Source organism: Geotrypetes seraphini, chromosome 14, assembly GCF_902459505.1.
Source record: "Geotrypetes seraphini chromosome 14, aGeoSer1.1, whole genome shotgun sequence".
Classification (NCBI taxonomy): domain Eukaryota; kingdom Metazoa; phylum Chordata; class Amphibia; order Gymnophiona; family Dermophiidae; genus Geotrypetes; species Geotrypetes seraphini.
This window is the reverse complement of record NC_047097.1, coordinates 1,253,572-1,276,458: the sequence shown is the minus strand read 5'-3', so window position 1 is coordinate 1,276,458 and position 22,887 is coordinate 1,253,572. Positions and strand designations below refer to the sequence as shown.

The following is a 22,887-nucleotide window of genomic DNA, read 5'->3' as shown; positions in this document are numbered from 1 at the left end:
TTAACATCTATATGGCTTCAATAGGTCATCTGTTTCAAACATTAGGGGTTGAATATCGAATATATGTGGACGATATTATTTTTTTCTTCCCAGTGTGTGTTTGGGGAGATGAGCTAGAGAAACAGATTAGTAATTATATGAGTGAAATTACCGAGTGGATGGAAAGGCAAGGTCTGAGACTGAATGTACAGAAGACAGAGGTTATGTTGGTGGGTAAATTTGATTGGGAGAGATGGCCAAAAGACCTAAAAGTGGTAGATGAGGTATTGCAAGTGAGGGAATCAATGACAATTTTGGGATTGAGATTGGAACTTGGCCTTACAATGAACTGTCAAGTGACAAAGACAATACAAATAAATTTCGCTCAGATACATTTATTGTATTGCGTGAACCAATGCTTTCACCGTTTGATTTCCGTGCCATTTTACAGGCAATGATCTTGTCGCGGTTAGACTACTTCAATGTCCTGTACCTGGGAATAACAAAAGCCAGGTGTAGGGCATTGTAGGTGGTACATAACAGGGACATCAAGTTCTGAGCACATTAAGCCATATCTTGGACAACTTCACTGGTTGCCAGTTGTATTTAGAATCCAATACAAAGCAATTCTGATCTGTTACCAGTTTCTTTATGGCTTGATTCCAGAATTCTTTAAGAGTAAGATGTCTAGTTATCAACCAACAAAATCACTGCGTTTGAAAAATTCTGCATTGCTGAAAACAAATGTCAACCCATAATGACCGTTTCGTGTGCAGGGGTAAAACTATGGAATGCCCTTGTTAGCCAAATTCGGAAATGCAGTGATAGGAGCTCATTTAGAAAACTGTTAAAAACACAATTATTTGTTGCTGCATTTTTCTGAGTACTGATTGTTGTTAAAATTAACGCTGTCCGTTTCTACTTGTCCAGATTTGTTTTAACATTTTATGTATGTAATCATTTTGAAAACCGTTGTGCTATAAAGTGGTATAGAAAATTTTTAAATAAATAAAATATATAACAGATCTTTCATCTTTTTTTTTTTTCATTATTAACCTGCCCCCCTCCCCCACCTTTTACTAAGCCATGGCCTGGAGTGCTAAATGCTCCAATGATCACAGAATTCCTATGAACGTTAGTGCTCTGGGCTGCAGTAGAAACCTCTACCGTGGCGTAGTTAAAGATGGCCTAATTTTTTTTAATAAAGCATTTACTTCCAAAGTACCTTATCAGCTGGAATGATATAGTTCATGTTAAGAACTTATTAAGAGGAAAGGGAATGGGGACTTCTATTCTATCTGTTTGTTGCTATGACATTCAAAGCGGTGGGCACTAGAGGATGAAGTGACTTGCCCAGGGTCACAAGGAGTGGTACTGGGATTGAACCTACAGCCTCAGGGAGCTGAGGCAGCAACTCTAATCATTAGACCACTCCTCCACTCCAACTTAAATCTTAATTTTTCAACACTGAGTCAATCAACGGCATAAATTCAATTCCGTGATTAGCCATAGCTGAGGGCAGGAACTGGTGCCAAGTGTTATTGCATTCTTCAGCACAGAGATACTTATGCCTGTTGAAACTTTGCTTAAATCCTGGTGCACAACCCAGGAATTCTATAAAACTGCACTTAAATTTGTGGAATGACCCATTTTGGATTGTGCATGATGAATTTTGAATGTGCACTATTGCAGAATAGCACACATGCTCAAGTCCCAATTAGAACTAATTAATGCCAATAACTGATTGCTAACAGTTCATAACTAATTTGCATGCACATCTGCCTTGCACACCCAAATGTGGGTGATTTTATAGAAACCGTGGGTCAGTGTCCTTCTGCCATCAAAATTTCAGGGCATGCCTAAGGACCAAGAGGAGTCAGACAGATATTTTCATTTTTTCAGATGCCCACTTGGACCTCATTTAGAATATTGTGTACAATTCTGGAGACTGCACCATCAAAAAGATATAAAAAGGATGGCATAAGTCTAGAGGAAGGCTACTAAAATGGTATGTACTCTTTGTCATAAGGCATATAGGGACAGACTTAAAGAGGGGAAAAGCAGGAGAGGGGAGATATGATAGAGACGTCTAAATACCTACGTGGCGTAAATGCACATGAGTTGAGTCTCTTTCATGAAAGGGCATAGGATGAAGTTAAGAGGTGATAGGCTCAGGAGTAATCTAAGGAAATATATATATATTTTTTTAACAGAAAGGGTGGTAGATGCGTCGAATAGTCTCCCAGAAGAGGAGGTGGAGACAAAGACTGTGTCTGAATCCAAGGAAGCGTGGGACAGGTATGTGGGTTCTCTTGGGGAGATGAGGGGACAGTAGATGCTGTGGATGAGCAGAATGGATGGGCCATTTGTCCTTCATCTGCCATCATGTTTCTATGAAAGCAGTCATTTTTTTGTTTTGTATATAATTTGCAAGTAATTTTCAAGATATGTCAGACAATCTGCAAGAGTTTATGAGAGAATCCTTCTATTCTATGAATATATGCATGCAATTATTGCACCTGATAACTTTTGAGCTTTGTATTCAATCCACACCAGAGAGGGTAATTCTATAAAAAGGTGCCTCTCATTAGGTACCAACAACATGCTTATTTGGATCCTATCCTATAAAGAAAAGTAGATGCAAAGTCTTCTGTATAGAATACTAGTCAAACATGAATCTGTAATTTAGATGTGATCACTTCCACCAGCCATGGAGTTGGTGTAAATACTCACAACTAGATTGATATACAAAGCACAGAGGTCAAAAATTGTTATAATTTAATTTAGGTCGGGGGTAGGGAACCACAGTCCTTGAGGTCTACAACCCAGTTGAGTTTTCAACAATTCCATAACAAATATATATAGTATATATTTATATTTTAGTATTTATGTACCACATATCGTATAAGTGGTTTACATTCAGGTACTTGTCCTGGTGGGCTCACGATCTGACTAACATACCTGGGTCAAAAGGAGCAGCACTGGGCTTGAACCTGCAACTTCAGGGTGCTGAGGCTGTGGCCATAACCACTAGGCCACTCCTCCACTCTGTGCATGTACTCTTTCCATTGTATGTAAATAGATCCCTGTAAGAATCTGCACCAATTCAGCCTATTCTATATCCCAGTACATAGGAGCCAGTTCTGTGGGTGCCAGTGGATGCTGGGCAAGATGTAGCAAGGGGTATAATATTCTAGAGCTTGTTGGAATATTTACAGTGCTGCTTTTTCAGAAGTAGGGTCCATGCTAAACAGGAAAATTGAGGTCAAAAAGGAGAAACAGTTGCTGGAGAAAGAGGAGACTGAAGCCAAAGGGAAGCGCCATTGCTGAGGTAAGATTGAAACTCAGCCACACCACCCCAAAATTCTCCCATTTTTGCCTTCAGTTTCATACGTTGGGTTGGTATCTCTGCTTTTGGCAATTGAATAATAGAAGGGGCAACATTCAGTTACTTAAAGTTATCTAGATCCATTGGTCATAGATTTAGCTAGAAATCACATGATAATACAAAAGAGGAAATTCAATAAAATGCCCTAAAACCAGGACCAAGTTTATTTGTATATGTTTTCTCTCTCTCTCTTAAGCCAGCAAGAGATTTCCATTGCTCCGTCCCTGGGAAATGGAAGGCGAAAACAAAACCTTTATCACCGAGATCATCCTGCTTGGATTTTCTGACCTTCCTAAGCTGCAGAATTTACTTTTCACGACTTTTCTGGCCATGTATGCACTCACTCTCCTGGGGAACATTGGTATTATTCTACTAATTAGGATTGATCCTCAACTTCATACACCTATGTATTTATTTCTTAGCAATCTATCCTTTGTAGATATCTGTTATTCCTCAACTGTGACCCCAAGGGCACTGGCCAACTTCATAATGGAGAATCAAAGCATCTCCCTGTCTGGCTGTGCAACGCAGTTTTACTTTATTGCCATGCTGGCATCTGCTGAGTGTTTCCTGCTCTCGGTGATGGCTTATGACCGTTACATGGCAATATGTAACCCCTTACTCTATACTGCTGTTATGACTAAGAAGGTTTGTATCCAGCTTTTAGGAAATGCGTATGTAATTAGCTTGACATATTCATTGATACAAACTGGCAATATTTTCTCTATGTCTTTTTGTGGTCCAAACGAGATCAATCATTTCTACTGTGATGCCCCTCCACTGTTTAAACTCTCTTGCTCTGATACCTTCTTCAATGAGATCATTTTGTCCACTTTTGCTTCAGTGGTTACTCTTTTAAACACCGTGGCAATATTTCTTTCTTACATTCATATTATTTCTGCTATCCTGAAAATTCGATCGGCAACAGGGAGACAGAAAGCCTTTTCCACATGTGCTTCTCATTTTGTTACCGTGGTTTTATTCTTTGGGACTCTTGTCTTCATGTACGTATCTCCTAGCTCTCGTTATTCTTTGGACAAAAATCGGTTAACTTCTGTAATATACACAATAGTAATCCCGATGGTAAATCCTATAATCTACAGTCTCCGAAATAATGATGTCAAACGAGCTTTGAAAAAAGTCTTGGGCAAAAAATTGATTTTTTAACCAAAGAATTTCCTTCTCTGACAAAAAGGAGCTCTGGTACTCATTCTTGTACATGGTCTTGTTTTCTCATTAGTCCCGTTAAGGTGACATGGTGTGGTGGCTGTGTTAGTTCACTCTTCAAGCTAATATGTAGAAATAAAACAAAAACATAAAGGAAAAAAAAAATAATACCTTTCCTATTTGACTAACTTGGGGGTCCTTTTACTAAGGCGCGCACTTAACGCTAATCCATAGCATTAGCGTTTAGCATGTGCTAAAACAGCTTAGTGAAAGGACCCCTTAATGTAGTTTGTACCTTATTTTATTTGACTAACTTAATGTAGTTTATAATTAGCTTTCAAAGGTGTAGCCCCTTCTTCCTCAGATCAGAAAGAAGCAAATGTTGGCAAAATCAGGGAAGCCTGAAAGCATTTCAGTGGGGGTTGGAGACAAAGAGGTTGAGGTTAAGGTAAAATGAAATTGATCATGCAGATGTTAACAGAGATTGGTGCATTTGTACTCCAGAAAATGTGTACAATAGGTTTAAAATAAGAAGATAGTTTCAAAAGATTATACTCGGGGTTGAAAATGCCTCTGAGGCTAAAAGTATGCTAAGAATCAACGTCAATGTTGTTAACTGTGCAAAAAAAAGCTGGAAAGGGAGCAGGGAGAACCTGAAGGAGGCCAGCAACAGATGGGAATTTCATTTACAGACCTGAATGTTTTTCAGCTTCCAACTTTTGCATTTGTAAAGTCCATTGGTATGAAAACAGTTACCATATATACTGAGATTTTTGAGCAAAAAAGGCCCAAAAAGGGGGGGTGTCTTGGTTTATATTAGCGTCTCCCCAATGACTTACATGCATTGGCAATCGGCACACTGCTTCCCCCACACACTTCTGCAAATGGCATCACACTTACCTGCATGCTGCTATCTCTCCTTCCATAACCCCTCCCTCAAGATGACTGATGCTGGTCTCATACACTCTCCCCCCCTCCCCCCACTGTCATTGCACTTGCCCACACTGAACAAGCTGCCAGCGATCCTCTGTGTAGGGCTGATGTAGGGCCTTCAGCTTCTGCGTATGCTCAAGGCCTGCCGGCTCCCATACAATCTTGGAGCTAGCAAGCTCTTCATAGGTGACTCACCATAATGACCCAAATGTCTTACCTTGGTTAATATTCATGTCAACCTTTCCACCCTCTTTTTTTGGGGGGGAAAAAGGATACCTCAGTTTGTTTTCGGGTTGCTTTAGATTTTCAAGGGAAATCTCTTGGAGAATTTCCATTTAAACTTAAAAATGACTTGTGAACTTGTAAGTTGCCACTAAATAAGAAATGTTATATTGTCCCAGGGTAGAATATTCCATATGACAGGTTGAGTACAATATTATTACTGAAATAAATAACATGCACAATAACTATATCATGTGGTTCCTATACTAGCAAAACATGCTTCATAATTAGTAGATGGAGTTTGAGACAACTCTGTCTAGTGCTAGAGAGATTCATTTATATTTGGGGAAGTCTCAATCCAGAGAGTCTTGCCTCACTAAGAGTAGATGGATATGATTCAAAGAAGGAAATGCTGCTCCAAATGGTAAATAAGCTGAGAGCACTCTCCTTTCTCTTCTGATTCCCCATTAACAAACTGGGCAGGTGGCACCTTGGCACTCTTTCATCCCACATTCAATATCAATTATGGCCGCAGCATTGTTCTACTTACATACGTCAAACACAGTTTACAGTATCTTGCAATTACATACATGAGTGCAACTTACAGTATGTGAATTACATATATGAATCCCTGTAATGATTCTGTCTAGATCACTTCAGGGCAGGGTGCATAGTCTTTCGAGTCACACAGCTCCCACTATTTTCCGCCTTACCAGAGGAAGCACAATTTCTGCCCGCCTTGGAACAGACTGCATAAATGCCATCAGGAGTTGATGTACAAACACATCCCCTGACGATGCACAACCATCACTTCTCTCATAGTAACATAATAAAGATCCGAATGGTCCAGTCTACCCAAACATACACACACTATAATTTAATGATTTAATTTAAATTGTTCTTTTTCTTAGATATTTCTGAGCCAGAAATCCAGAGCTCTGCCCGGTACTGTGCATCTACTCGAGTCTCCGTTAAAGCTCACTCCAGCTTATCTAAACCATCCCAGCCAATCCTTAACTAAATAGCCATATACGGGACACAGACCTTGCAAGTCTGGGGACATGGGGTGGGGAAGGGGAAGAGATATGTTGGAGGGAGATAAGGGTTGAGTGAGTGTGCTGGGTCTGTCCCAATGACGACGTGATAGTGGTTGGTTTGTGAGCAGTGTCATACATAAATCAAACTTTTCACTCGCATCACTGTATTAGGAATTGTCTGGCACAGATCCCCTGCTGGAATGCACCCTGATCAGTTCTGTGTTCAGGAGATGGTGGTGTCTCTGAGTCTGATGGCTGTTCCTGTGGGGGTTTGTCAGGGGCTGCATTATTCTCTGGGCCATATTGAGCAGAATGCAGCAGGCCATGAAGATTTGTGCCACCTTCTGAGGTCTGTAGAGCAGCTCCATCCTGGAATGGTCCAGACATCAGAATCTGTTCTTCAGTTGACCAAAGGTTGGCTTGATGATGGTTCTGGTGCTCCTGTACTATTCCTCTGCCACATTTTGAGGGTATATGATGGGGGTTATGAGCCAAGCTCACTAGGGATAGCCTCTGGCACCTGTGGGGGGGATACAGAGAGAGAGAGAGAGGAGGAGAGATAGGGGGGCTATTGTCTGTACTGGGTGACCTGGAGAGTGAGGAGGTTGGCCCCACCTGGTGGGTAGGAGTGGGGGGGTACACCGTGAAAAGCGCACCAGAATTTGGCGTGCCGACAATCCCGTGGCGACATTTGTGCGCAGGACATATGTGCACCACCGGTCCCACCGCTTTGAAGCCTTTCCATTAGTGCTGTGAGGGGGAGGTTTGGAGGACCCCCCCCCCCCCGAAGTACACTGAACACTCCCGTTCTCCTTTCCATTTTTGCTGTTCGGGAGTGTTCAGTGTACTTGGGTCGCGCATATGTCTTGCACGCAAATGTCACAGCGGGATTGTTGGCACAACAAAGTCTGGTGCACTTTTGACGGGTGACTGTGTGGGGGGGGATAGTAGGAAGGACAGGGGTCTGGTGTTAGTATGTCCATGTGCTGCTTACTTAGCAGCCAACCACAGATGATCTCCCTTCAGTTCAATCTTCTGTAGGTTCCAGAGTGCTAGAAGATGTAAGAATCATAGATGGAGCCTGGGTATCATAGAAACATGATAAAAAGTAAATACCCTGCGATAGGCTGGAGTGAGCTTATATGGCAAATTCAGCTGTTGGAACCTAGGACTATGTCTATGGCCCAGAAATATCAAAGAAGAGACATGTTAATTTAATTGTGTATTTTTCATGAGAATAACTAATGGGCAGGTCTTTATCTGCCATCATTTACTATGTTACTATCTTCTCCTCTCCCTAAAAGATCCCACGTGCCCTGTCCCACTCTTTCTTCAGTTCAGACACAGTCTTTGTCTCCAGCACCTCTACCAGGAGACTAATCCACCATCTACCATTCTTTCTGTAAAATGTATTTCCTTAGATTACTTCTGAGCTTATGAACTGTTAACTTCATCCTAGGCCCTCTCACTCTGGAGTTTCCTTTCCTTTCATGCACATTCATGCCAACTATGTATTTAAATATCTCTTATCATATCTCCCTTTCTCCCGCCTTTCCTCTAAAGTATACATACTGAGATCTTTAAGTCTGTCTCTGTATGCCTTATGATATAGATCACCAACAATTTTTGAAGGTGCGGTCTCCAGAATTATACACAATATTCTAAATGAAGCCTCACCAAAGTCTTATACAGGTGAATCAATACTTCCTTTTTCCTACTGGCCATACCTCTCCCTATGCACCCTTGCATCCTTCTAGCTTTTGCCATTGCCTTTTCAACCTGTCTGGCCACCTTAAGATCATCACATATTATCACACCCAAGTCTTGCTCCTCTTTTGTACACAAAAGTTCTTCACCCCTAAACTGTACTGTTCCGTAGGGTTTTTTCAGCCCGAAATGCAAGACTTTGCATTTCTTAGCATTAAATCATAGCTGCCAAATTTCAAACCATTCTTCAAGCTTCACTATTGCAGATTTTTTGTATCATACACAAAGAGGCAAATCTTACCAGACAGCCCTTCAAAAATGTTAAAAAGAACAAGCTCAGTAACTGAGCACACTATTGGTAATATCCCTTTCCTCAGATCAATCTCCATTGACCATTACCCTCTGTTGCCTTCCACTCAACCAGTTCCTACTACTACTATTATTAACAATTATTTCTGTAGCGCTACCAGACACACACAGAGCTGTACAGATTCACAAAGAGTAAGAAAAACAGTCCCTGCTCGAAAGAGCTTACAATCTAAACAGGCAAGACAAACAAACAAGATATTCCTGATCCAGTCTATCACTTTGGGGCCTATACCCAGAACACTCAGTTTATTTATTAAACACTTGTACGGTACACTGTTAAAAGTTTTGCTAAAATCTAAATACATCACATCTAGCATACTCCCTCTATCATAGCTTGATACACCGCTTTAAATACCAAAGCAGTTTACATTGTACAAAATTTTGAAAACCCAAAAAGAAATAGTTAAAAACAGGGGAATGGACATACAGATACAATAATTCAGTTGATGACACATGGACAAAAGGGAGGGGTTATGATTCTCAAAATGAAATAGGGAGGTAATGGACAGAACGATATGGTAAAGGAGAAGACTTAAATGAACCCTTTTATCTAAATCTCAAATGCATCCCTAAAGAGAGAAGTTTTAAGGGTAGATTTTAAATGATTAGAATTAGTCTCTTGTCTTAGAATTATTGGAATAGAGCTCCATAATGATGGTGCATCTACAGAATAAGTGGTTTTAATGTTGAGTCATAAAATAATTGATGAATGGATAGTCAAAGAAATTGATCAGATTTGTCTGACAAGACTTGCCTCTAGTGAATCCTTGTTGCCTTAGGCACACATGTCCACTATCTCCCCCTAGGCATCACATACAACCTCCATATTAATTGAATGGAATGCCTTTCTGTTGTGGTAGATGGTCTCGTCTACCCGGGGAGGAGGAGGGGGAGTGTCTGAGTATGATGTTTGTATAGACGATAATGCTTCATATAACTGAGGGGTAGTGGGCAATGGCATAGAGGGGGCTCATTCAAAAGCAAAGGTTCTAGACTTTCAAAGAAATCTAATTTTGAATGAATGGGGGATTACGTCAAGGAATTGTTGTCTGGTTGGAAATGTCTGGAACGAGTAGAAATGCAGTGGGCAAAACTGAAAAGAGTTATTGTAAGGGCAACAAACCTTTTTGTGAGGCAAGTAAGTAAAGTAAGAGGAAAAGAAGGCCGTTTTAGTTATCAAAAGTAGTAGCTGAGAAGGTAAGGAATAAGAGGTTAGCCTTCATAAACTACAAAAGAATGCAGAAAGAGGAAGACAGGCAAAAATATCTGGAAAAGTTGAGAGGCTGGTCAAGTAGTCAGGAAAGCAAAGAAACAAATGGAAGAAAAAAAATAGCAGACAAGGTAAAAGAGGGAGACAAGACATTTTAAAGATATATCAGTGATAGGAAGAAGTGCAAATGTGGCATTGTGAGACTCAAAAGTGAAGGGGAGAAATATGTATAAGCTGATAAAGAAAAGGCTAAATTTCTTAACAAATATTTCTGTTCTGTGTTCAAGGCTAAAACTCTGGGAGTGGGACTGCAGAAGACAAACGCAAATAGGGATGGAGGAATGGTTGACCCTGATTGATTTTCAGAGGGTTGTGTTCGTGATGAGCTAGCTAAATTAAAGGTAGACAAAGCGATGGGGCGGGATGGTGTACATTCGAGGGTGCTGAAGGAACTTAGGGATGTTCTGGTGGCTCCGCTGACTGAAGTTTTCAATGCTTCTCTAGTATCAGGAGTAGTACTGGAGGACTGAGAAGGGCGGATGTGGTCCCTCTCCACAAAAGTGAAAGTAAGGAATAAGTGGTAGGCAAATTAATGGAAACACTTTTAAAACAGAGAATGGTCAAGTTTCTGGAATCCAGTGGATTACAGGACTGGAGGCAACATGGATTCACTAGAGGTAGGTCTTGTCATATAAATCTGACCGATTTATTTGACTTGGTGACCAGAGAATTGGATAGAGGAAGTGTGCTAGATGTGGTGTATTTAGATTTTAACAAAGTCTTTGACAGTGTTCCACACAGACTTCTGATAAATAAACTGAGTGCCCTTGGGTTGGGTCCCAGAGTGACTGGCTGGGTCAAGAACTGGTTGAGTGGAAGGCGACAGAGGGTAGTGATCAATGGAGATCGCTCTGAGGGAAGGGATGTTACCAGTGGTGTGACTCAAGTTTCTGTTCTTGGGCCTGTTTTTATAACATTTTTATAAATGATATTGCTGAAGGGTGGTTGGGTAAGATTTGTCTCTTTGTGGATGATACCAAAATCTGTAATAGAGTAGACCCTCCCCCGGATGGTGTGATTAACATGAAAGACCTGGCCGAAGCTTGAAGAATGGTCTGAAATTTGGCAGCTAAAATTTAATGCTATGAAATGCAAGGTCATGCATTTTGGCTGCAAAAAACAGAGGGAACGGTACAGTTTAGGGGGTGAAGAACTTATGCGCATGACAGAAGAGCCGGACTTGGATATGATTGTATGTGATGATCTTAAGGTGGCCAAACAGGTTGAAAAGGTGACAGCGAAAGCTAGAAGGATGCTAGGATTCATGATTTGTTTAGATATGCTATATTATCGTTCTTCTTTCTTTTTAGTATCTTTTGAAGCATCACAGGTTTTTGACCTTTGGGGTTTTTCTTGCTAAGTGAGTGTTCAGACAGGGACACAGACAGGCAATACAGCAGTCAGCAACTCTCCCGTAGTTCAGACAAGCACTCGCTTCTTGCTCTGCACAATCAAATCACTAGTGAGTCTAAAGACAATTTGATGCTCACCTTATTCACTTTGAAAGCAGGTCTAAATTTGGTACACCCAAATGATTCCTTTTGTTATCCATTCTCATGCCAAAACGCACAGACCCTGACACAGTCCGAGTCACGCCTCCATCACGCCCATGGAACTCCCACTTTACAGATGTCTTGATTTTGACAACTAGCATTGTGTGACAATTTGGTTGATTATATGCTTTGGTTGTTTTGGGGAAAAAAATGTTTGTTTGTTTTTTACTGAGCCCCATAATACCTTTTAGGCATAAACTAGTTCTCATAGCTTTTTTGTGTGATTTTTTTTTTTTTTTATGAATTTATAATTAATGTGCTGTACTACATAATCTTTCATCACAATGGATATTTCATTTTGAATATAAATAATTTTGCATCTAGCTAACTATGCATGAGTTTATTATTTGTAAAGGAACTAACATGGAAATGTGTTCAGAAAATGGGGCTTCACATTGAAACCCATTTAAGGCCTTGATATTTCAGGGTTTCTAAAAATGAAGCTGAGTCTCTCGGTCATTGATCACAAACAAATGCCACAGCTTAATATTATGATATTGCTCAGATATTAATTGATCTAATCATTTATTTGCTTACACACCTGAAACTTTCTCACCTCGGGGATCTGATCCCTCATGGCCCAGATCACAGAATGTATATTTACTCCTACTTTGGTTTTATTCTCCATAATCAGAGACGAGAAAGATCTACTTCCTGCTGGTACAGGTAAGATCAGGAAATTAAAGTGATCTGTATATATGAACATGTTCTGCAGATTTACTGTCTGTGATGTCCTTTCATTCTATATATCTGTGAAAGTTTAAGTATTTGCTAGTAACAGTAAAAAAAAAAAAAAAAAAAGAGGCACAGGGGTCAGCAGAACGGGAATGTCAAACTAGAAAGCCGATACAAATTCATTTCAACCTTGATGTACTTTCAAAACACTTCCAGATAAACTTGACTAAGCTTAACACGCCAATGTAATTTCAAAAGTTCCCTGTAATGTCGCTGTCTCTATACAGTCTCTTTCCCTGTAAACCGCTTTGAACTGTTTGTGGTATGGCGGTATATAAAAATTATGTTATTATTATTAATAATCTTTATATGCTCAAAAACGTATTGTTCACAGGGCAACCATGATGTACAATATCCTTTACCAGTAGTGCAAGAAATGTTTTAATCACAGCACATAAATTATAGTAGAATATATTCAATTAATCAAAACTTTTAAACACATCTTGTTGCAATAAAGTCAGACAGGGCCACCAGTATCTAGTTTCGCAAATCATCTGTGCAGCCTTTTTGAAATAATATTAGAATAGGAAGTATAATACTTCAGACAGATTTTAACTGTGATATCATAACAGCATAGTAGACTCGGGATCCATAGTAAATACCAGTTAGTGTCTTGTTCAGTTTCAATGATGGGTTAGTTTACTAGTAACGGATTAGCAATTTCATGTTTTAGCTCTTCCAGGACTCTGGGGAGAATACAACTAATCAATGAACATCACAATCTTTCCTCCAGCCCCTTTTCCAACATGAAAATAAAAGTTACATAAAGCCAAAAAAACCTAGAAGTGGAGAATGATGGGGAGAAGGAAGTGAGAGAGGAGACAAACTTGAATTTTTCCTTTATATATGTATGCGAATGTGTATTCTTCCAAAGGGTTACTAGAGACCAAATGGCCAAACACCACTCTGGGTGTTTAGAAGCTTCAAAGAGAACTTCTCAGACGGTTGTTTTCAAATGACCAGTTGTTTTGGTTTAAATCCAAAGCTCAGCCATTACAACTGGCCAGATTCTTTCCTGGGCTCCCCATTCCTGCTCCATTCTGTTCTCAATTTTATTTTCTTAATACTCCTCGTGTTTAATGTTTCATACATTTCATTTAGATGTGATGCTCACAATACAGCAGTGTACAAATCAACTGAATAAGGAAAAATTCAGAGATGTTCAATAAATTGACAGGCTGGCTTTCATGCTTGCTATTTTGTCCGGGAAAGTGATTTTATAGATCTTTTCACCAGAAAATTGGTGCATGTATTTAAGGAGGCATAGCCCCTGATGAAACCAAGAGTGAAATGGTTGGGCAGCCGTCGGGCATAAAAATAAGTGCCTTCCCTTTACAGCACTATAAGCTCTTTATACATGTCATCTTACCAAGACCGATGATGAACACATCACCCATGTAAGGGTACGAAAAATCAACAAGTGGTGCCTTGGGTGTTTGAGGTCTGGTAATAAAATCAACTTGATATGAGTTTGTTCTCCATCTTGCCACAATACAGCAGTGAACATCTTTGACTTTTTTTCTCTACAATAATATCTGATATGAATATTGCAATCTGCACCCTGAATTCATGTAATGATAAATCACAGTCGTAGGATCAGCCCATTGGAAGCAGGCAGTTGTCTGGCAATTCTGAAAAAAGCTACACTGGACATAAGAACTTAAGAATAGCCTTACTGGGTCAGACCAAAGGTCCATCAAGCCTAGTAGCCTGTTCTCACGGGGGCCAATCCAGGTCACTACCCAAGGAGTAGCAATATTCCATGCTATCCTCTAGTTCCAGGTAATTATTGGCTCATTTTGAATTTGTTTTCTTGCTAAGATGCTTGAAAGGGTTTTTTTTCTCTGTAACTATCTGATCATGAAATGGTTTTCTCCGTGCTACACCCAGGCTGGTCTGGTTTTTGAGCTGGATATAGAACCGAAACTGTTCTGACATCTCTCTTAAGTGAAATTCATTCAAAGCTAGATAAAAGCTTTAATATTTTGATAGTGTCCCTCAACGTACCTTGTGTTAGACTAGTTCATATTCTTACACAACAGTTCCTTTCTTCTAAAAATGTCACTACTCATCTGATATTTACAGGACTGGCGCAAACCAGTAAGCACAGTAAGTATGGCAGGAGGTGCCGAGATTTGGGGGGGCCAAAGCTGATGTAAGACACTTTTCTCTCCCTTCTCTTCTCCAGGTCCTACCATCTCTCTGCACACTTCTATCCATCTCTTTGCCTCCCACAGTCCGGCATCTCTCTCCTTCAGGCATCATCAGCAAAGTTAAAAACAGGATTGCTATGATTACCAACCCAAAGGCCTTCCTACAGCCACCTTATGCAGTCTTGCTTTTTTTTTTTCCACTAGCCCTGCCTGAAAGAGAACAGGAAAGAGAACGAGGGGTGCTAGACTGTGGGCAGCAAAGAGAGGGATAGACGTGCTGGACTCAGGAGGGAGATTTTGCTACATCAAGGAAGAATAAAGAGAAAGAGAGTTGCTTCATCGGAAGGAGTAACAAAAAGACAGTTACTGCATCGGGGGGAGGGCAAAGATAGAGAATTACTGAATTAGGGGACAAAAAGTGAGACAGTTGCTATATCGGGGTCAAGGAAATAGAGAACTGTTGCATATGAGAGGCAAATGGAGTGAGAGAGAATCCAGCTAGTTATTAAGTGTAGCAATTGTGGCTGGAGCAGAATCAAGAAAGGCAGCAATTAATTGGATACCATCTGCAATCCTAGAGACTGAGCAGTAGTCATAAAAGGGGCCGAGCAAATGTTTAAAAGAGTTGGAGCAAGGAGTGATGATCAGAGGACACATCATTTCATCATTGTGGGCAAGTCACAGATAGAGTGTGAGAGAAAATGCTTGAGTACCTGAATGTAAATCGCTTAGACTATAAGTGGTAGAGAAATACTAATAATAATAACTTTATTTTGATATACCACAATACAGTTTACTAAAGGGAGTCTTGAAACCATTGTAAAGCAGTTTCTTTGATTCCAATATCTGAGAAACTATTAAGCAGAATAGAATGATCAATGAGATCAAAGGCTAATGAAAGAAAGATAACTAGTTTATTTCGGTCTGTGGTTGTATTTAGACCTAATAATGAGGGCTTGGTGCTATGTGAAAGCCTAAAACCTATTTGATGAGGATGTAAAACACTGAACTTTTCCCCAAAAAATGGGTTAATTGCTGGAAAAATAAAAATTCTGTTAATTTGATATTGGCCTATAATTGGATAAGAGAAAAGGGTCAACTTTAAAGTCCTTAAACTGCCCTAACTCTAGACCAGGGGTCTCAAAGTCCCTCCTCGAGGGCCGCAATCCAGTCAGGTTTTCAGAATTTCTCCAATGAATATGCATGAGATCTATTAGCATACAATGAAAGCAGTGCATGCAAATAGATCTCATGCATATTCATTGGGGAAATCCTGAAAACCCGACTGGATTGCGGCCCTCGAAGAGGGACTTTGAGACCCCTGCTCTAGACTGTTTGTTATCATGAAATAATGGATTTAGGATAAAGAATGTGAATATTTTTTTAATATAGTGTGATGAGATTGGACCTCGTGGATCTAAACCCGCACTTCCTAAAAAATCTGAGGTCCGTGCCACTTTTTATGTGAATTCAATTTTTATTTTCAAACAGAAAAGCAACCTACAAAGTACAGGCAACTGTGGAATAACAACAAAGTAGAAGCAGAATACAAAACAGACTAACCCAGCACCCGCCACTTTTAGTATCTGACAGACCTCCATGACACTTTAGCTCTGACAGACCCTAATGCTTCTCCCTCCCTATGCTGAGACTAAAAGTGGCAAAACTTATGCCCTGCATAGGGAGGGAAAAGCATTAGGATCCATCAGAGCTAAATTGTCATAGAGGTCTGTCAGAGAGCCATAATCTATGTTGAGACTATAAGTGGCATGGACCTCAGATTTTTAAGGTTTAGATCCGCAAGATCCGTGTTTTACCTATTCCCGATAGGATCTAATGGAGAAGTACTTAGTTTAATTTTAGTTAATAAATTGAAAATATTGTTAACAGATGGTAGTTTAAACATAGAAACCTAGCAGCTAAAGGCCAAATGGCCCATCCAGTCTGCCCATCCGTAGTAACCATTATCCTTTCTCTCTCCGAGATCCCACGTGCCTGTCCCAGCCCTTTTGAATTCAGACACAGTCTCTGTCTCCACCACCTCTTCTGGGAGACTGTTTCACACTTATACCACCCTTCCTGTAAAAAAAGTATTTCCTTAGATTACTCCGGAGCCTGTCACCTCTTAACTTCATCCTCTGCCCTCTCATTCCAGAGCTTCCTTTCAAATGAAAGAGGCTCAACCCATGTGCATTTACACCACATAGGTATTTAACATATATCATTTTTATTAAATGAATAAACAAATACAATAATGAATAATAATAACAATATAATACAATTTTAAATTGATAAGTTATCATATACTAATAATCGTCATTACAATAAAATCAATTCTATCAATTTCAATATCCTTTTACTCTCATCTTTTCATCCTACCCTATTACCACCCCTTTCTCAGGACTGTAAAGTAGAACAAAATATATTAAGGCCTTCCTAATAAAACACGACTTCGCACAGTAAGTGTTAAAGTATCTAAAAAGGGCTGCCAAATATTAAGTAACTTAATTCCTTGTTTAGTGTCCCAAATAAAGCATACAAGCACACCACTATCCATAATTTGGACCTTGAGATCCTATCCAAAGTGAAAGAAGAACTTTCAAGCCAGAAAGAATGACCCTTTTCAAAAAAACCCTTATAACCACACTTTTCAAGAAATTCCTGAAACAGCAATAACACCACGACCTCTTAGTAACTCTAAAACTGACATTTGATCTACCCATTACTGCACTAATAATAACAAAAGAATCTCCACTATGACCACCTATTAACTCTTTTACAAACCACCTCAACCTCAACAACCCGCAAAATGTCTATAAGATCTAAAATTTACCTCTCTAGCTAATCATTGTAACTCTGTTCTTTTTTAAATTAACCTTTTGTAATCCGCCTTGAACCGCAAGGTAATGGCGGAATAGAAATCCCTAATGTAATGTAATGTAATGTAATAACCCTTAGGTATAGGATATTGAAGATCAAATGTCCAAAACAAACTATAACTATTACAATGCCATCTGGTATTCCACATATTGCTAACCTGTGAAAAAATAACAGACCACAAGTGTCTAACCAAGAGGCATTCCCAAAACATATGCAATAGAGTTGCTTTAGGGTGTCTACATTTCAGGCATGAACCTACAGAAACAATTGTTGCTCTATATACATGCCAAGACACCATATATAGTCGACATATAGATTTATATCCCATTTCAATGTAAGAAAGGTTGGGTAGTAATTTAAAAAAACTTTGGATATGACTTCCCTGCAAGTTGAATTGTAATTCAGTATTCCAAGCCTGAGCTATTTCAGATTAGTCTAATGAAGGCGAATACTCCAACATTGTACGACAAAAATATTTTAAAGGAACTACTAGCTGAGCATCTAGCCAATATGCCTCTGACAATTTTTCAAATGTGTTTATTAATAAAGGCGATGAAGACAAAGAGGATCCGTTCCGGGATTTTGAATTTACTGCTAGCAATGTATACTATGAGCTATCGAGACTAAAAGTGAACAAATCAATGGGGCCAGATAATCTGCACCCAAGAGTACTTCAAGAACTGAGGGATGTCCTGGCAGAGCCGTTATCTGAGCTTTTCAATCTTTCCCTAAACAAGGGAAAAGTCCCCTTGGACTGGAAAACTGCTAACGTCATTCCACTCCACAAAAAGGGATGCAGGTCAGAGGCTGAAAATTACAGACCGGTGAGTCTCACATCAATAGTGTGTAAACTTATAGAAACGTTGATTAAAAACAGATTGGATACGATTCCAGATGACGAGATGCTGAGGGCCCCTCAGCAGCATGGGTTCACGAAGGGAAGGGCTTGTCAATCCAATCTGATAAGCTTCTTTGACTGGGTAACGAAACAACTGGACAGGGAGGAATCCCTGGATGTCGTGTATTTAGATTTCAGTAAAGCTTTTGATAGTGTCCCACACCGTAGGTTATTAAACAAGATGAAAGAGATGGGATTAAGAGAAACTTTGACTGCATGGGTTAAAGACTGACTCAGTGGTAGACTTCAGAGGGTGGTGGTAAATGGTACCCCCTCAGAAACATCGGCTGTGATCAGTGGAGTGCCGCAGGGCTCGGTCTTGGATCCAATACTGTTTAATATCTTTGTACGGGACCTGCCTCAGGGACTTCGAGGTAAAATTAGACTATTCGCCGATGACGCCAAGCTATGCAACATGGTTGACAGTGCAACCGTGCCCGACACTATGAGGCAGGACCTACTTTTACTGGAACAATGGTCTAAAACTTGGCAACTGAGCTTTAATACCAAAAAGTGTAAGGTTATGCACCTTGGTAGCGGCAACCCCAGCAGAACATACACCCTGAATGGGGAAACCTTAACAAGAACCGTTGAAGAACGGGACCTGGGTGTAATCATTAGTGTAGATATGAAGACAGCCACTCAGGTGGAGAAAGCTTCGGCTAAGGCTAGACAAATGCTGGGTTGCATCCAGAGAAGTTTTGTCAGCCGAAAGCCTGAAGTTATAATGCCATTGTACAGGTCCATGGTGAGACCTCATCTGGAGTACTGTGTTCAGTTTTGGAGGCCACATTATCAAAAAGACGTGAAGAGAATTGAATCGGGCCAGCAAATGGCCACCAAGATGGTCTCAGGACTCAAGGATCTCCCATATGAAGAGCGTCTAAGCAGGCTGCAGCTATATTCTCTCGAAGAAAGCAGAGAGAGAGGAGACATGATAGAGACAGTCAAATCCTTTTTCTTACGGGTCCCACGGCAACAAGAGGGCATCCGCTCAAACTCAAGGGTGGGAGATTTCATGGTGACATCAGGAAGTACTTCTTCACCGAAAGGGTGGTTGATTGTTGGAATGGCCTTCCATGTCAGGTAGTTGAGGCCAGCAACGTGCTCGACTTCAAGAAACGATGGGATAAACATGTGGGTTCACTTCGGGGAAATTGCTTAGGGGGAGTGTTCTTTTAAGGGGAGGGTTCTTCTGAGTGGGCAGACGTGTTGGGCTGACGGCCCTTTTCTGCCATCATATTCTATGTTTCTATAATGTCTGAGTTGTAGGTAAGAAAAAATATCTAAACTACACCAACCATATTCAGTACATAATTGCTTAAACGTAGAACAGAGACTCCTGATGCAGGCCATAGGGCAGAAACATGTTTGTGTTGAGTCCTTCATTTGAAGAATTAAGCATTTTAGCATCATCAGTCACCTTTATTTTTTCATTGTTGGTTTGGTTGATGATGCATATAGCTGAGTAAAAAATGGCAGAGGCTAAATTCTCTACAGTGCGCGGCAGATAGCGTTATCCTTTTAAACAGAAACACACAAATAACTGATCAAACTGAAATACTACTACTATTATTTCTATAGTGCTACTAGATCAGGGTGAATATGCATTGAAAGCAGTGCATGCAATTAGATCTCATGCATATTCATTGGGGATATCCTGAAAACCCGACTGGATTCCGGCCCTCGAGGACCGGAGTTGCCCATCCCTGTACAGGATGATAGGCAGATGGTGTAGTTTTTATAGTATGGAGTTCATGTGTCTGTTGGATGGTGTTTCTGCCATTGTATGGAAACCACTTAGAATCCTTGACTGGTACAGGCGGTATTTCAAATCAATAAGTAATAATACTTTCTCTGTCCCTAGCGGGCTGATATTTTAAGTGAGGGTTTTTTTTGTACCTGGAGCAATGGAGTGTTGGCGACTTGCTCAACATCAGAAGGAGCTGTAGTGTCACTGTCAAACTCCAATGCACTAACCGTTAGGCTACTCATCCACTCCAAAGGAATGACTTATCTGTGTAAGCTTAGGGTTGTGTGTTGATTGGGTCTACTTAAATAGATATTCTGTTTAGACAATCAGATAAGGTACACACCGAAAATGTACTGTAATATTGATTTCTCTGTTATTAGGTCACTGTCAGCCCTGATAAGAGTCAATGGCATTCCTGCCTACTTTAATGAAACCAAGAATGTATTATGCTTGTCTCACTGGGCTCTTTATACCCATAAAAATATCGTTCATCCATCAAGCCATGTTATTTTCTTTTTGTTCTGCATATATGAGCCAACTTTCTGATTTTCTTTCTCTCTTATCCCAGCAGCGCATATCCAGCTCTCTGCCCTGTGGAAAATGAAGAGCAAAAACCAAACTTCTGTGACCGAATTCATCCTGTTAGGATTTTCTGACCTTCCCAAGCTGCAGATTTTACTGTTTATTGTATTTTTGGTGATGTATATTCTCACTCTACTAGGAAACATCAGTATCGTCACGATAATTAGAATGGATCCTCACCTTCACACACCCATGTACTATTTTCTGACTAACTTAGCATTTGTAGACCTCTGTTACTCCTCAACAATCGCCCCAAAGGCATTAGTTGACTTCAAAGTGGAGAAAAACACCATCTCCCTGTTTGAATGTGCGACACAACTCTTCATGTTTGTAAATATGGGATCTGTAGAGTGTTACCTGTTGGCAGTAATGGCGTATGATCGTTATGTGGCAATATGCAATCCCTTGCTTTATACTGCTGTGATGAATAGAAGAGTTTGTACCCTACTAGTGCTTGGTGTGTACACGGTTATCACAATCTATGCGTTAATGCAAACTATTAATATATTCTCAGTGAATTTCTGTGGATCCAATGAAATCGATCATTTCTATTGCGATGCCCATCCACTGTTAAAGCTCTCCTGCTCTGACACCTCCTTTAATGAGATAGTATTATCTACTCTTTCTGGCATTTTTGGTTTTCTAGCAGTTATACCAATAGTCCTGTCTTACATTTTAATTATTTCAGCAATCCTGAGAATCCGTTCTTCAGAAGGCAGACGCAAAGCTTTCTCTACCTGTGCATCTCACTTTTCCACAGTGATTTTATTTTTTGGGACTATAATCTTTATATACGTAATCCCAAGTTCTTATTTCTCTCTGTATACAAACCGTGCGCTTTCTGTAATATACACCATGGTAATTCCTATGGTAAATCCCATGATCTACAGCCTCCGAAACAAAGATGTTACACAAGCATTAAGAAAAATCTTCCAGAAAAAATAATTTTGTTATGCAGAATTTCCTCTCATAAATCTATAAAAAATAAATATAAATGTTAATCGTTAGATAGAACAAGGTGCCTACGGATGTTTTTGATATAATAGAAATTAAATTAATGTGCAATACAGTATTTGAAGGGTGGGCACTTGGACGTTGCTGTTTAATGGGAGTGCAGTGTATAGTAGTTTCTTTCTTCTATGTATCTTTAACATATTTATCAATGATCTAGAGATGAGAACATAAGAACATAAGAGTTGCCTCCACTGAGGCAGACCATAGGTCCATCTTGCCCACCGGTCCGCAACCGCGGTGGCCCATCAGGCCTATTGCCTGAAACAGTGGTCCCTGACTAATTTTATAACTTACCTCTACCTCTATTCTTATCTGTACCCTTCTATCCCTTTGTCCTCCAAGTACCTATCCAAAGCTTCTTTGAAGCCTTGTAGCGTGTTCCTGCTTACTACATCCTCCGGCAGCGCATTCCATGTATCCACCACCCTCTGTGTGAAGAAGAACTTCCTGGCATTTGATCTAAACCTCTCCCCTTTCAATTTCTCTGTGTGCCCCCTTGTACTTGTGGTTCCCCTTAGTTTAAAAAGTCTGTCCCTGTCTATTTTTTCTATACCCTTCATGATCTTGAAGGTTTCTATCATGTCTCCTCTAAGTCTCCGCTTTTCCAGGGAGAAAAGCCCCAACTTTTTCAGTCTGTTAGTATATGAGAATAACTAGTAAGATCATTAAATGTGCTGATGACACTATGTTCCAAAGCTAAGTCGCAAAAGGATTGTGAAAAATTGCAAGAGGACCTTGGGAGACTGGGCATCAAAGTGGTAGATGATGTTGAATGTGAGCAAGTGCAAAGTGATGAATCAGGATTCCACATTAGGATCTTTGGGCTATTTCCAGGTACTTCTGACCTGGGTTGGCCACTGTTAGTCTTTTCTGGTATGGCAATTCTTATGTTCTTAGGGAACCATTTGTTGCTCTTCTCAAGCTCTTCCTTTCTCCATCAAAAAGAAGGATATGGAAGATGAAAACCTTTCTGCAGGATACCCCCAGCCACTATCTCATACATTTTCTCTTTAGTTTATTCTATCTGCCTTGCAAGCCTGTCTTTCTCTATTTTTAAATTTCCCTTGTTACCTAACTTTGAATTTCCTTATATTTTTTATCAACAGTTTAAAAAAATATAAGATGATCTGTCTTGAGAGGATTTCTTAATTTTTTTCCAGTACAAAGACCTGGGCACCATATTTCCAATCACTGGTCATTAAAAACAAACAAAACACAACTTCATCAGCTTCTAATTTCATTGCAGT

At 40.0% G+C, this 22,887-nt stretch overlaps 1 protein-coding gene across 1 annotated transcript; it reads left to right on the top strand.

Annotated features, from left to right (window-relative positions):
• The first annotated feature begins 3,598 nt into the window (after window positions 1-3,598).
• Window positions 3,599-21,838, top strand: LOC117348653 (olfactory receptor 1052-like). Its single transcript, XM_033921003.1, has 3 exons — window positions 3,599-4,095; window positions 4,608-4,617; window positions 20,651-21,838. Exons 1-3 carry the CDS (start codon window positions 3,599-3,601, stop codon window positions 21,569-21,571), a joined length of 1,428 nt encoding a protein of 475 aa, XP_033776894.1. The 3' UTR covers window positions 21,572-21,838.
• The last annotated feature ends 1,049 nt before the right edge of the window (window positions 21,839-22,887 follow it).